This window comes from Physcomitrium patens, chromosome 26 (genome assembly GCF_059467195.1).
Source record: "Physcomitrium patens ecotype Gransden chromosome 26, ASM5946719v1, whole genome shotgun sequence".
Lineage (NCBI taxonomy): Eukaryota > Viridiplantae > Streptophyta > Bryopsida > Funariales > Funariaceae > Physcomitrium > Physcomitrium patens.
The window spans coordinates 2,327,107-2,343,452 of record NC_143435.1 but is presented as its reverse complement, the minus strand read 5'-3'; the positions used below and the strand labels follow the sequence as shown (position 1 = coordinate 2,343,452).

General features: G+C 38.2%; 1 protein-coding gene across 5 annotated transcripts; it reads left to right on the top strand.

The window, feature by feature from the left end:
- LOC112278085 (ubiquitin-like-conjugating enzyme ATG10) lies at nt 1-5,052 on the top strand. Of its 5 annotated transcripts, XR_002968583.3 has the most exons (9): nt 1-158; nt 392-682; nt 928-978; nt 1,109-1,177; nt 1,420-1,525; nt 1,814-1,911; nt 2,210-2,596; nt 3,416-3,639; nt 3,866-5,052. XR_002968583.3 is itself a non-coding variant. In XM_090247999.1 (8 exons), exons 2-7 carry the CDS (start codon nt 527-529, stop codon nt 2,558-2,560), a joined length of 831 nt encoding a protein of 276 aa, XP_090104125.1. In that variant the 5' UTR covers nt 19-158; nt 392-526; the 3' UTR covers nt 2,561-2,596; nt 2,849-3,077. The 5 variants fall into 5 exon arrangements, 3 of the variants coding, with proteins under 3 accessions (XP_090104124.1, XP_090104125.1, XP_024366919.1); XM_090247999.1 differs by lacking the exons at nt 3,416-3,639; nt 3,866-5,052 and adding an exon at nt 2,849-3,077 and having other exon boundaries at nt 19-158; XR_002968582.3 differs by having other exon boundaries at nt 24-682.
- Nucleotides 5,053-16,346: the final 11,294 nt, after the last annotated feature.

Sequence of the window (16,346 nt, the reverse complement as noted above, 5' to 3'; positions counted from 1 at the left end):
AGTGGGCTCTCAACCGCTGCGTGGAAATCTGCAATCGGGATTTCGACGCGGTTGTTGCACAGGATCTCTTCTCGATCTGTTTTTGGGACGCGCTATGATCGGTTTCAACGTGTGGAGTGGTGCAAATAATTCGACGGAGACTTGTTGCTGCAATTTTTGTGGGTTTGGATGGCGGGGCTGAAACTGAGCTTCGTCTCAATTGTTTTCGTTGTCGATTGGGGTTGTGGTATTTCAAGAGGAGTGTTGAGCTTTTTTTGATTGATTACGTGGGTAATCGATGGATTTCGCCGTTGTGATGAGCCATGAGCTTTAGCATTTAGCTTGGTGCTTCCTATAACGCTTTTCAAAGTCGAGAGAATGAACTGCGAGTTTTCGCCTTCGCTGTGTGCAGTGCTGGTTTGAAGAACCCTTTGGCTAGAATCGATGATCAGGGGTTTCTCGCTTGTGCGAATTTAGCAAGAGGAGCTGTTGGGCGGTGATGACAACTGAAATTCAGGTATGGTGAAGCTTTTGCACGTTTAGGCGCATGGCTCCTGGTGCGGGGGATGGAACTCTCACCGCAGAAGAATTTAAGATAGCCGCTTTGTACCTTGTAATGAAATGGAAGCACTGCTGCCCCGATTTGCCTGAGTGGACTTGGCAGCCGATCGAAAAGACATTGCTATCAACAACTCCTGGATATGTAAGTCTCGGCATTTTACAAAAATATGTGGACAGTTGAATTCGTTCAGCAGTGAAAGCAGAGAATCTACTTTGCTCAATGTGGTTCAAATCTCTCAGGCATTAGTATGTCAACGATCTGCAAAATCGATTTAAATTAGCAACTCCATGTTGACACATACCATGTCGAGACCTTCTAGTTGTGAGAGTGGTTTGATATTTCCTTTTGTCGGAAAGCCTCAGTAACTATAACTATGGTGGGTGCAGGCTTGTGGATATCTAGTTCTAGAAAACGTTTATGTGGGTTCTGATCAAAAGGTATTGAAGCTTCCCATCATTGGAACCCAGCTCTGAGTCATGCTGGATAGGAGTTGGGATTTATTTTCATTCTCATTTTGAAACATTAGTCTTAGTTCTCGAAGGCGGTTATGTTTAACTGTTCGTGCAGGATGATGCGGAAAATCTTGACGAGCCTGATGAGGAAGATTATGGTGATGCAGAGGACCAAGCAACCATGGTAATACATGCTTTTCTGAAGTTCTTACGCACGTTGTAAATTTCGTCTCCGCAACTTCATATAAAGCATTTTCATTTTGTGGGCGGTCTCCCTTTGTTTTCTTCTGTTTTGGATTTGAATTCTTAAGGCCTGGAGATTCTTCTCACGAGATCACACAGTGTAACTAAGCGTATTGCAATTGCGTCATTTGAGAGTTTTCTTTAGAACTAAGAAAGACTGATATCATGTTGATGGAGTTGCAGCATGGAGATTCAATGGGAGTTTTCAATCAACACTTGTACACATATCACGTGGTTTACAACGAATCCTACAGAGTACCGATGCTCTTTCTTCAGGGTCGTCTGCAAGGTCCGTGTCTAGATAGCACTATTAACAAGATTGCCAGTACTTCAGTCTTCTGCATGCATACTACGATTGGATAAGAGGAAGGTATAGTTAGCAGTTTTGATGTATTCTGATTAATGTCGTGTGTTTAATAATGCTTGCATGTGTCCATCTTGTAAACACTTTGCACTAGCTTTTGACCATAGTGTGGAAGCCTTGAAGCAAAAAGCATAATTTGTAGAAAGTGCGAAACTTTAAGGGATCTGGTAGCGGTGACACCCTAATCGTAAAAAGGATTCGGAATTGACGTAGATGGAAGACCGCTACGATGGGACAGCGTCCTTCGAGACCTGCCTGTTGGGTCACAGCTTGTCAGCAACCAGAGTCGATGGACGTTTTTGACACAAGAGGTATAAATGCCTAAATAAAATGCTAAATTCGATTATGGGGGATGTTGAACAATACCGCTGAAATATCTTTCCAATAAATTACTTTCTTTAAATAAAAAGAAAACGTTCTGGAAAGCGCAGAGGTAAACATTCAAGTTTTTTTTAATCCCATTTTAGAGCACTAGATTGGAAGGAGGTATTCATTTGTTACATGTTAAGTTTTCTTACAGGATTTTTTGATTGATAAATTTTTTAGGAGTATTAGAAATATAACCAAGCCATGCTTCTTACTGAATCTAGCTGCTGATTGCTGTGGCAGGATCACCCTCTTATACACCGGCCATGGTTTGCATTACATCCTTGTGGAACAAGTGAAATCATGCGATTAGTCCTCTCCGACTTCAGCCAGCACCAGGAAAAAGATAGTGTTCCCATTTCTAAAGTACTTGAAAAGTCGGGTGATATGTCTGGAGTACCTGAGAAGAAAGATAGCCACAAATCCTCACCTGGAAGGACAGAGTTCGGTGCTGCTGAGAGAAGCGATAGGCGGATAAACTCAGAAGGTCAAGTCTCATCCTGGATCGAAAAGTACATCTTGACATGGATGTCCTTTGCTTTCCCAACAGTAGGCCTTGCAATTCCATCATATGTCTTTGTTGACAGCAAGTGATCAGAATCGACATTTGGGGACTAAAGGCATCCTCTGGTGAGTTACGCTTCCTGCAGAGCACTTTATGACGATGCATGGATTGTATGTAGCTAGATTCTGGAATACCTCTACGCAGAGGTTCAGAAAGGAACTGCACACATCTCTCGTATTGGCAAATGAAGAAATTGCTACAGAATGAAGTCTTCAGTGTTGAATCTTCAGACCGCATGGCCTTTCGTTTTAGGAATTTTGAAGCTTTTAAGAAAATCTTGTCAAGGTTGGCTTATGCTCTACCTTTGTTTGGGTCAGGTGCAGACGAGCACGACTGTGTTGGCTGTATATTGTAGGCTGTGTATGATTGTAATAGGGTGCGGCAACTTGAAAGACTTCTTTAGATGCGCTTTTTAACCTCTTTCAGTCTCTGTTAGCTCAAGTTCGTCTGACGACTTTGTTGGAATGGTCGAGAATTTTTTATGGGGTTATCGTTGTGACAAGATACTTCATCCTTAAAATATCAAATGTTCTCTTATCAAGCCAATGCATAATCTTCAGTTTTGTCATGACCTTGCATCCATGGTTTTAATTGTACGTTCCAATATCGGTCTTGTCATACCGAAGTAGTTTGATTGTGATTGTGATTTTGTGTTATCCGTAGGGCATCTCAGAACAATAGCATTGTTTGTAGTGAGAAAGGCTTCATGTTTTAGGCGAAGTTGTAATGATCAACGGCATTTAAGACAAGGTTGTTGCATCAACCTACTTCTGCCTGTTCGTTAACATGTAGTATCGGAACGTACTCTGTTGAGAGGGTGCATGTCATGCCTTATTTCTGTGTTTTCATTTACCTCTAACGTAAATGAACTAATTGCAATGCAGGCACTTTCCTATGCGCAAGCTAGTCCTAACCACTTGAAGGGATATCCATTATACTTGGAATATCATCATCAAATTTCCTCTCTTAACTCTCATTCAACGTCAGAGACCGTCTTTTCTTCCTTTTCTGTTTAGAAGCATCACATTCTTTTCGTATCACAACTACGGGTTTGAATCTTTTCTCGACAATGTGTATACTTGACTAATCCGACACACCATACAATCAGGTTTGAACGTTCTCCTGTGCAAACTATAGGATTGTGTTCAGAAAAATGCTTCTGATGCCTCATCACTTCGCATTTTGATTAACTATCAAAGAATATGCAAACACTACGTCATGCCAACTCTCAAAATTATGTGAACAAATGATTGATGCTTTCCAATTTCACAAGCGGCCATTGAAACCATGAAACGCATGAGCTGACTCACTTCGCTATCTATGTGCATTGGAAGGTGTGCTGCAAAACAGTGACCCACTTGGGCGAAGTTAAAGATCAGAATAGAGCATTCTCCTCCGACCGTCCGTAAAAAGACACCCTACAATTTCCACCCATTTGAGAGCTTGGTCTCGAATCCCATTCAAGGATTTATTGAACATAGCGTCAGCGTGATAAGCCACTTGCTTTAATTACAACGGTGAAGGCCCCAATCAGCTGTAGCGAAGCGTTTCGAAACAGTCGACGTCCCCCCTGTTTGCAGAACGTATATGGTGTTCCGACAGGATCAGCGTTGGCTTGGCGTCTCCTCCTGGGAACCGGCTGCAAAGCCGAAATCCTCCAAGGTGCACACGGCAGTTGAGCGGATTTTCTTCACATTTTTTTGGGGGAGGTGTTTGGGGAGGAATCAATCTGGATTAGAAACGTGACCGGACGGATAGGCTCCTCCAGGGCATCTCAAGAGCTGTGACCAAGACGTGGATGCTGCGGTTTCTGCAACGACTCCATACGTAAAACCTGACACCAGGTCTGGAGCACCAAGATCATCACCAACCAGCAACATGAATCACAAGTAAGACTATGCAGCATGCAAAACACAGTCAGGACTGCTCACCGGAGACACGGTGTGCATTGATCCGCCGAGACTCCACCGCTCCACTTTCCTCGAGACCAGTGCAGTCTCTGCATGAATCATGCAAAGCAGTGGAAAAGCATGTGATGTGGAAGCATGAGCGGCGATCTTGACTCGGAATATTGGTAGTGGAGCCGTGTGATCGGTGAGGTCTGAGGTCAGATTCTGCTTGCAACTGTGAACCAGTAGCTGCTGGGAAGGGAAAAAAAAAAAAAAAAAAAAAAAAAAAAAAAACGATGCGCGGGATCAGCCTTGGAATTCGAAGGGGGGAGGGGAGTTTTGAATGGTCTAAAACAATGGGAGCTGCACGCGAGATGGATGGTGAGGAGAATAACAGCTTCCCATATCCTGCAAAATGTGAAGGTGGCTCCACGTAGATAATCCTCGGAGGATGTGGTTTCGGTCTTTATAGAGGTGGTGTATCAAGAGAGTTGGCTGGGCACTCAACATATTGTTAGCCACTGTTGCTTACCAAAATCACGAGGGATTAACGTCCTCCTCTTCTTCATGAAGTAAGGATTCTTCCAAAAAATAAACACATCTATATATATATATATATAATTATTTATTCATTTGCAACTTTCTTTTAAATTTAGATGGTAAGAAAATTGTTGTCTTTGACTCACTTTCATTCTTGCAACTTTTTAGAGTCTTTGAGGTTGTTGGTTATGAGCATCAACACTTGGAAAATATATATAACATTGGTGAAAAATAATAGAAGACAACAATAGAAAGAATAATAAAGGCCTCAAACTTACATCCATATATATTATCTTACTAATGAATTATATAGAGTCATTCTATAAATCATCTAGTATGTATTCAACATATAAAACACATGATTAATTTGCAAGGCAAGTTGCCAACATTTGCAATATGTAGCCAATTCACAAAACAATTAGTTGACACGTATCCAATCTATTAGCAAAGTTTTTAATATACCAATTATCTACAAATACTTTTAAAGTTAAATTTGTATTTATGAATCTTTTTAAATTTTTTTCACAAAGATATTATCGAATTAACATACTTTAATGTACTTCTTTGTAACTTCTTTTATCCTCTTAATTACTAATGTTAATATTGATATATATGATATTATTCCCTTTTCTAAAGACAAATTTTATAACAAGGAATAATTACATGTTGGAGAAGTTTAAAATACACCAAATAGTATGTAGTTAATAGTTCTTTTAAACCATCAATATTTGAAGGTAGTTAATAGTTCTTTTAAACCATCAATAATATCTTATATTAAAAAGAAAATACCACCTTATTATTTGATTGTTGTTAAGACCTTCATAACTTCTTTCAAATAAAATATTAAAAATTCCAGTGGAAGACTTTTAATATTTGGTGATATAACCTTTCTAAAAAACTTTGTATTGAAGTTGTAGATGTCCATTGTCATGGCAAACATAGCGATGTTCCAAAATGTTGTCTACTTCATATTCTTATTGGTCATCAACTACAACTGGCGGTAGTGGTAGTTGGTATCAATCTGGAAAGTGCTTTGACTCGGTAAGAAATTCCTTCAATTGTGAAACATGGAAGATTTGAGGGACCTAATTATAAGGGAGAAGCTTGAGGTACTATGCGACATCAAAAATCAATGCAAAAATGCAAAAAAATCCAAGCTACCGAAGTGCTAGTTTATGGATTTGGATTGATGTAGCAAGTGGCAAGTTGGCATTGGAGAATAACACCTGATCTCCCTCTTGAAAGGTCTTAGATTGCCCGTGGTCATTCATATATTCCTTCTATCAATTTTGTGCAATAAAGAGGCAGTATCGTGCCTCTTATAAGATCATTGTAAGTCATTGTATAAACTCATCCATTATTGAGTTGTTAGAGTCAATGGGACAATGGAGAGTTGTTGGCATAATCAGATATTGACCAGTATTAAGGAAAAATGGTGAATGATTGGTACTTGCTTAAATACTATCATTGTAAGTAAACTCTAAAGGCATCAAATATTCATCTTAGTCATTATGGTGAACTACCACAAATGCATGTAGTACATCTTTCAAGGTCTAATTTGCATGTTTTGTTTGTCCATTTATTTGAGGATAAAAGGTTGTAGATATGACAAGCCGTGTGCCTAATATCTTAAATAAGGCTTGTCATAAACTTCTCGTGAAGCATGGATTTCAATTTTAAAAGATTATAAGAAATAATCTATGGTGATGCAAGATAATGTCAAAAAAGACTTGTGCAAGCATTGCGGTATCAATATCCAAGTACATCACAACCAAGTGAAGTTGCTTTGAGAGTTGATCCACAAAGATGGAAATTTGCAGTGTGATTATGAGGTATTTGCGATAAACATATAATGAGATCCATAGTCACTTGCTCCCAATATGCCATAAGTAATAGAATTAGCTATAATAATCTAGGAGATGTTGCGTTGTGTACTTTATTATGTTAACATGACTCACAAGAGTACACAAAAGCTCAAATATCATAATTCAAACCTATCCAAAACTATATCCTTGAGATCAAAGTACTTTGAGATAACAAGTTCGATATTAAAAGCTGTATCCTTGAAATCAAAGTGCTAAAACTATATCCTTGATATCAAGAGCAAATTGGATATCAAAAAGCTACAATTGTTCTTTTCAACAATGATATCGTGATTTCATATTTTTTAAATGCAAATCATATAGCAAAAGATCGATGGTCAGTCCAAACAACCACTGGCTTCTCTAACAAATAGTTGTACCATATTTTTGTGGCATATACAATTGCTAATTGCTCTCGATCACATGCAGAGTAATTGTGTTGTGCCCTTTTGAGCTTGCATGATTCATACACCACAAGTTGAAGGCCCCTATCAAAGTCTTGTTGAAGGACCGCTCCAATATTAAAGTTAGAAGCATCAATGTCAAGTGTACTAAAAATGTTGGGATCATATGGTTGCAATAACGAAGTAGTAATGAGTACCTCCTTCAACTTATCAAAGGCGCTTTGCTCCTCCAGTTTTCATTCAAATGTGACACCCTTCTCCAATATGTTTGTTAATGAGGCAACAATGTGTGTAAATTGCTGAATAAAATAGTGATAATATTCAACAAGGCCTAAAAATGAGCGGACTTCAAAAGCATCTTTGGCAATTGGTCAATCCTCCAATGCTTTCACGTTATCTTCTTCCATGTGCATGCCTTTGTAGGACACCACATGCCTCAAAAAGATGTCTTTCAACTCTCAAAGTTCACATTTTGATTGTTTGTAATAGAAGCAACTATCTTGTAGCTGGTACAATACTTCTCATAGGTGTTGCTCATGCTCTTCAGAGATTTTACTATATATGAAGATATCATTAATAAAAGAAATTACATACTTGTCCAAAAGGTCCCAAAACAATCTATTTATGTGATCCATGAATAAAGCTAGAGCATTGATGAAGCCAAAAGATAAAAAAAAAGCCATTCGAAATGTCCACAGCACATACAAAATGCCATCTTTCTACATCCTCTCTTAAGATAAATATTGGCTAATAGCGACTCCAAATATCAAATTTGCTAAAAATGGTTGTATCTTGAAGTTGATAAAAAAGGTCATCTATGTGTGGAAGTGAGTATGTATTCTTAATAGTTTGCTTATTGAGGCCTTGATAGATGATGCAAAGCCAAAGTCTACCATCCTTTATGGGTACAAAGAGTACAGATGCTTTCCATGGTGATGTGTTTTTTTAAATGAGGCCCTTCTCTAAGAATTTGTCTAATATCTTTTGCAGTTCTTTAAATTCATTTGGTATTAGGCAATAAATTGGCCAACTTGTTGATTTGGCTCTAGACAATAATTCTATTTGAAAGAGGGCACTTCGATCAAGAGACACACTACTAGGTAGGTTAATTGAAAATACATCTTGATATTTCCATATGAATTTCTTTGTCTGTTCTCTTCCTTTGATTTTCTTTTCCACCACTATTTCAAGATTTGGAACCACTACATATATCGATTGCTTAAGTTATATTTGTTTCTTCATAAAAGTCATCCCTATCAGTAAGTCTTTAGTTGTAGATTATTTTTCTATCTTCACTTCATGCACAAGTACAAAAAATCACCTTACATTTACCTTGTTTGAAAGAGATTGTCTTTACTAATCAATGAATTTGCTTATTTTCTACCTCTAGCTATGACATACTAAGGATAACATTATATCTTAGCTTTGTTATCTTAAATCTCTCTCTTAAGACATAGGTATTAGTCAACTTGAAGGTTTCTTCTATACATATTTCACTCAATACATTCTCTTAGTCATCTATAAGGTATATACTTCCTCCCTTAATTACCTTAGTTTTAATCCCAAGTTGGTTGACAATTTTAGTTGAGATGCAATTTTTTACAAAGCCACAATCCACAAGGACTTGACATGACTATCTTCTTATTAGTCCCATTAGATGTACCAATCGACTTTTTTATTTTTATAGTTATTCAAGGCCATGCCATTTGTCTCTGAGAGATAATAGGTATCCCCAATATTAGCCCTTGATGCCTTTATTAGAGAGCCTTGTTTCCTTACTCTCTCTTATTATTGACTTAGTAAGTCTTGAGACTCTGAACCCACTTTAATTTGTTGGTGCTAGAATTTTGATATTTTGGACAACCTTCGATCTAATGGCCTAATTCTCGACAATAGAAATACAATCTCTTTTGTACCAATATTTGTCATTTTTGTAGTATCAATAATCTTTATATGACATCAATCTCCATTGGTGTTGGTTGTTGTGCCATAGCATTAGATAGTGGCATAAGACTTCATGCTATAGGTCATGCTCTACGATTTATGAAATCTATAGCATCGACCCTCTCTATAATCTTAATTGCCTCTTCAAATGTTTGTAGATCCCTTGGTTCTACTTCTCGTTAGACCCCAGATTTCAAACCTTGTAGAAATTAATCCATCATCTTTGCCTCTTAAATATTGTCAATTTCGAGATATAAGGACTTGAATTAGGAGACATAATCTTATACCAACTTAGATTGTATAAGATTTGCCAACTGATTATGTGTTATATTTTCTGCATTGATGGTCCAAAATTGATTCCTAAACTCGATCTCAAATTCCTTTCAATCACAAAATCCACCTTGAATTCCATAGCTTTGAACTTGATGTCGCCACCAAATTGCTGCCGCATCTTTCAAATAGCTAGCTGTATATATAAGTGTCAAGGACAAGAACTCGATGAAAGGTAAAGAGTAAGTGAGACTTTTCTCAAAAAGAAATAGGACAAAATAGAAATATGTATATTAAGAAAGAAACTGGAATGGCTATTGCCAAAATACAAGAAAACTAGAGACCCTTGAAACTAGACTAGAAGCAAGAAAGGAGTTGACAAGAGTGAAGAGGGCTTCACTCTTGCCTCTATATATACTATCTAACTAGAAGCCACGTGGCGATGTTCTATAAGACCTCCAATATATGTTGACTTTCTAGGCCACATGCCTTTGCTTGCAAGGCAAGTTTTCTATGGATGGACCACGTAGTTAGCTTGTTCTTTAAGCTTCCAACATGTGTGGCACATGGCTAACTTGTTGACCAAGTTTCTAACCTAAAAGTCAACTATAGACTCCTATAAAGTCAAAGCAGCGTCTATGAAGCTTCTAAGAAGCTTCTCTAGAAGATATTACACAATTAACCTAATTTTTCCAACTTTTACATACTTTTATCTATTCATATAGGTAATTATATGTATGTCCGTGACATTACCCCCTCTTCTAGGGACGAGTTCCACGAGGAGCGGTGATTATATATTGAGAAAATCTAATATGCGGCGAATTGTATTTGCTACATACTCTGATCTTTGTTCTCTTCGAAGATAGTTGATGGGTCCTCTTAGCCATCGATAGTGTCCCATTCCAGGGCGAGAAGACCACCCTGTTATTTGATCACTGTTGAGGCCTTCATAACTTCTTTCAAATAATACATTTGAAACACCATCAGGAGTCGTTCCTATCTCCAATAATATCACCAAACATCGAGAATCTCTTCCAAGGTCGTGATACCAAACGCATTGTATCTCACCATCTATTCGAGGAAGAACATGTCGTTCTTGAGGGTCTTCATCTCGGTTGCGTCGTCTTGAAGGTTGTGACAATCGCAATGTCTCATCCGGTAAGTCAGCAAACGAAGGTTCTTGAGTTGAATCCGCTGGTTGTTGGCTCTCCATCTAATTAGCGTCATAAAATGCAAAGAAGTTACAAACAAGGATAGGAAATTGAATGTTATCTTGCCTCAATCTTGTCTCTTTTATAAGAGAGGTTTTCATCTTGGTTTTGATGGATGTCGTTGATGAAAAAATTTGACTTTAGCTGATGCATTTGCTAGATTCCTGGATGGCTCCCATGTGCGCTCACTAATATCATATCCGCACCAATGAACAAGATATTCTAGCTTATTTCGGCGCCGCCTTGAGTCTAATATCTCTTCCACATCAAATTCTTCATTATTATCTACTTCTATAGGAGGCGGTGGCATTTGTCTTCTTCCTTGTATATCCACTGTCTTATATGGTTCAAGAAGAGACACGTGGAATACAGGATGGATCTTCATTGACTCCGGTAGATGTAACCGATATGCAACTGAGTTGATCTGTTCAGAAACATAAAAGGGGCCAAGCCTACGATAGTCCAATTTGTCACAAGGTCGAGTGGTCTTGATATTGCGACGAAGTAGCCATACCTTATCACCCACGTTGAGTTGTGGTTGCTCTTTACGATATACATCTGCATTTATCTTTTGTCGTTCTTGAGCTTTCTTCAACTGCGCCTTCATTATTGCATGTAACTCTGACAACCGATTTGCTATATCTTCTGCTGCAGGATTATCAACTTTTGAAAAATCAAAAGTATCAAGTCGTGGATGATAGCCATAATTGGCAAAGAAAGGTGTTTGTTGCGTGGAGGAATGTACCGTATTATTATAAGCAAACTCTGCCAATGGCAGAAGGTTTGTCCAATCATCTTGTTGGTAGTTGATGGTACACCTTAAATACTGTTCCAAGACTTGATTTACGCGCTCTGTTTGTCCATCAGTTTGAGGATGGAAAGCTGAAGATAGCTTTATGTCCACTTTTAAAATCTTGAAAAGAGTCCTCCAGAATCTCGACACAAATTGAGTTCCCCTATCCGATATGATATCTTTAGGTAATCCATGATAGCGATAGATATTATCAATGAAAAGCTTAGCTGTTTCTTCACTTGTGATAGATTTTGTACATGGCATAAAATGTGCCATCTTGGTGAAACGATCTACTATCACAAATATAGAATCATAAGATCTTGAGTTTGGAAGATCTGTGATGAAATCCATAGAAACAGAAGACCATGGTTGTTCTGGTATAGGTAATGGCTCAAGAAGTCCGTAAGGTCGATGTCGAGGAATTTTTGATCTTGAACAAATATCACATGATTGTACAAAGTCTTTGACTGACTTCCACATTTGTGGCCACCAAAAATCTCTTGATATGAGTTTCAGAGTCTTATTATATCCAAAGTGCCCTGCTGCTGGAAAGTCATGACGTGCTTGAAGAACACGCAAACGTGCTTTTCCTTCTGGAACATATAGGCGTCCTTCAAAATATAATAGATTATTCTTGAACTCGAACTTAGAAGAATCATGAGACTTGGAAGAATTATTCTCGATATCATGAACAAGAGGGTCTGAGGACATACTGGACTGGATTTGCTTGAGAAAAGTTGAATCAACAGTCAATGTTGATTTCACTACTCGGAGATGAAATTGCTCCGGTTTCAAGAGGACCGTTCTTTGTTGCTCAAAAGCTGCATCTCCTTCTTTTGGTGCAAAATAAGAACGTCTAGACAGGGCATCGGACAAACCTTGTTGTTTTCCTGGCCGATAAGTGATAATGAAGTCGAATCTTGACAAAGACATACTCCAACGAGCTTGACGACGATTCAACACGCGTGCTGACATGAAATACTTGAGGTTCTTGTAATCTGTATACACAGTGACTGGACTAGAAGCACCTTCTAAATAATGACGCCATTCTTGAAAGGAATCCACGATTGCAAGAAGTTCTTTATCGTGGATCTCATAATTGATCTCGGCTGCTGAGAATTTTCTTGAATGAAAAGCTATCGGATGAAGTTTGTCATCTGTTTCCATTTGTGATAAAACTGCACCCAAGACAAAATCCGATGCGTCTGTTTCCATAAAAAATACCTTGGAAAAGTCAACACGATATAAGACTACTGCAGAGACAAACGATGTCTTCAAGGCTTCAAATGCTGCTTCCGCTTCTTGATTCCATTGGAATTTATCTTTACTAGTCAAGCGTGTAAGTGGAGCTGCAACTCGTGAGAAATCTTTGATGAAGATCCGATAGTAATTGGCAAATCCCAAGAAACATTGGACATCTCTTACAGTCTTTGGAATCTTCCAATCCATGATTGTTTGGACTTTCTTAGAATCCATCATAAGACCATCATTTGAAATGATGTATCCTAAAAAGTCAACTTGAGTAGTGTGAAATACACACTTTTCTATCTTGGCGTACAATCCTGCATCTCTAAGTTTTTGTAATACTTGACGAACATGTATTTCATGTTCTTCAACATTCTTAGAATAAATCAGGATATCGTCTAGGTAGCAGACGACAAAATTGTCTAAGAATTCACGAAATACATCATTCATGAGATGTTGAAAAGCAGCTGGTGCATTCGTGAGTCCAAAAGGCATGACATTATATTCAAAATGCCTGTACCTGGTTCGAAACGCAGTCTTCCATTCATCTCCTTCTTTGATCCGTACTAGATTATATGCTCCTCTTAGATCTATTTTTGTATAGATCTTAGCTTGATTTAACTGGTCAAGGAGTCCTGATATCAAAGGTAATGGATACCTGTTCTTGATTGTGATCTTGTTGAGTCCTCGATAGTCAACACACATTCGTAAAGATCCATCTTTTTTCTTTACGAATAAAATTGGAGCTCCTGCTGGAGATTTTGAATGGCGTATGAAATTCTTTGCTAAATTCTCGTCAATATATGTCTTGAGTTCAGCCAACTCATCTTGCGATAAACTGTAAATTGGTCCAAATGGTGGCAGAGTTCCTTCCTTGAGATCGATTGAACAATCGTATGGGCGATGCTCAGGAAGAATATCTGCATTCTTTTTCTCAAAAACGTCTTGATAATCCTGATATTGACTTGGAATGCCACTTGAAGTCTTTACGCTTTCAGAAATAGGTGCAGCATAAATAGCAAAAGTTGATCCTTCTTTTGTTGCGTGTATAAATGCTTTTGCACCTATAAGTGCGGGTTTTACTATACTAGACTCATGGTTTTTTACTTGATTAATAGAACTGTTACTAATGCTCTGAGGAAAATCAAGTTTACGAGAAATCCAATCTATTCGAGGATTATACTTTTCTAACCATGATAAGCCTAAAATAACTGGATTAGAGGGAGATCTAATTATATTAAAAATTACGCAACTACTATGACCATTTATTACTACATCTACAGGAAGTGTTTCGTGAGTTACATCTCCAGAAGACAACGGACGACCATCTATGACTTCTACGTGTACAGGTTTAGTTTTTTGTATTAATGATATTCTATGACATCTAGCAAATTCTTCATCTAAAAAACAAGATGAGGCTCCTGAATCTACCAAGGCAGAGGCTTTGTAATTATTAGGTCCTAAACGCACATCTATTATAAAACAAGGAGATGGTTCTGAGGAGAGGATAGGACCTTCATTAGAAGTTGTACAAGATTCCAGCCGCATGGTCCCTATTGTAGCTGGACGTACTCGTTTTCCGACATACTGTCTTCTTTGACAACCGTACTCCTCATTTTGTAGTTGCGTCGCTTCTTTGGACAATGTTGAGCAGTGTGCTTAGGTTCTCCACAATATAAGCACAATCCTTCTTGTCGACGACGAGACTTTTCTTGCTCAGTAAGAGGTTTGAAACGTACCGCATCAATTTGCATATCCTCTACTTCTGAAGGTATGTGTTGAGGAGACGTCGGTGTTGCCATTGAATTGTAGTAACGTTGAGGCCCACTTGTGCGACTCTCGGATCGAAATTCAAAAAGTCGATTGTCGCACTTCACAGCAAAGTCAATTGCTTGACTCAATGTTTGAGGATCAGGTAAATTAAGCATCAATTTCTTTACCTCATATTGTAATCCGTAGAGAAATTGACTCACAAGTGCGGCATCATCCCACTTGATATCAGTTGCAAGTTGTCGAAATTGCGAAGCATATAATGTTACTGATCGATTGCCTTGTCGCAAAATACGGATCTTGTTGGTTGCAACACGAATTGCATCATGTTCTCCAAACATGGATCGAAACTCCGCCAAAAAAGCCTCCAGATTATCCAATATTGGATCTCGTCGTTCAAGAAAAGATGAAAACCATGACAATGCTGAACCTGAAAGAAGTGTACCAATGAATCTAACTTGTGACCCTGGAGTTGGATAGCTCTGGGGTTGAAGTTCAATCACTAGTTGGACCTGATTGATGAATCCTCGAAACTTGGATCTGGTACCATCAAACTTCTCGGGCAAGGCAACTCTCGGTTCTCTAACACTCGAAGGGTGTTCCATTCTGGGAGAAGGGACATGGTTTGGTGCAGATGTTGAAGCAGCCCCAATCATCTCTATATCTTCACTTCCTACCATTCTTGTTGCTCCTTGTGGTGGTAAATTGAGTTGATGCATCGCAAGCATTAACTCCCTCAATTGTTCTTGCATCTGTGCCATTGCACTCTTCATTTCAACAAGCTCTGCCATAATAGCACTTAGAAAAGAGAAGATGTCTAATAACGCTCAAAATAGAAGAGAGGAATTGATAACAAAGAAAATACTAAGAACAATATCAGTTTAAAAGAGGATAATCCGCAACTTCTAATGCGCTTATGTCTTATCAAGAAAAAGGGGTAATCCACTCTTAATCAAGAAAAGACAAAGCTCTGATATTGTAAGTGTACTCTTGTCAATCTGTCAAGGACAAGAACTCGATGAAAGCTAAAGAGTAAGTGAGACTTTTCTCAAAAAGAAATAGGACAAAATAGAAATATGTATATTAAGAAAGAAACTGGAATGGCTATTGCCAAAATACAAGAAAACTAGAGACCCTTGAAACTAGACTAGAAGCAAGAAAGGAGTTGACAAGAGTGAAGAGGGCTTCACTCTTGCCTCTATATATACTATCTAACTAGAAGCCACGTGGCGATGTTCTATAAGACCTCCAATATATGTTGACTTTCTAGGCCACATGCCTTTGCTTGCAAGGCAAGTTTTCTATGGATGGACCACGTAGTTAGCTTGTTCTTTAAGCTTCCAACATGTGTGGCACATGGCTAACTTGTTGACCAAGTTTCTAACCTAAAAGTCAACTATAGACTCCTATAAAGTCAAAGCAGCGTCTATGAAGCTTCTAAAAAGCTTCTCTAGAAGATATTACACAATTAACCTACTTTTATCTACTTTTACATACTTTTATCTATTCATATAGGTAATTATATGTATGTCCGTGACAATAAGTCCTTTAGTGGTATTTTCCCTAGATAGTTAGAGGTATTGTCGCATGTTGAAGAGCCATTGACATACATCTTCTTACCTTGAAGTCCTAGAGTATGTACTAAGCTTACTCAATTTCAACCTAGTAGATGTCGACTTCTTTATCTTAAAGGCTTTTATTTGTTGTTGCAAAATAGCTATCTGACTTAAGAAGTGCTGTATTTGAGCCTCCATCTGGTATTGCTCTACCATATCTCCTATGTTGTAATTTTCCACTAGACTCTACTATTATAATGCCTTCTCATCTTTCGATTGAATTTTTAAGAGTAACTCATGGTATCTTCAACATAGTAGCTAGTGTGACCAC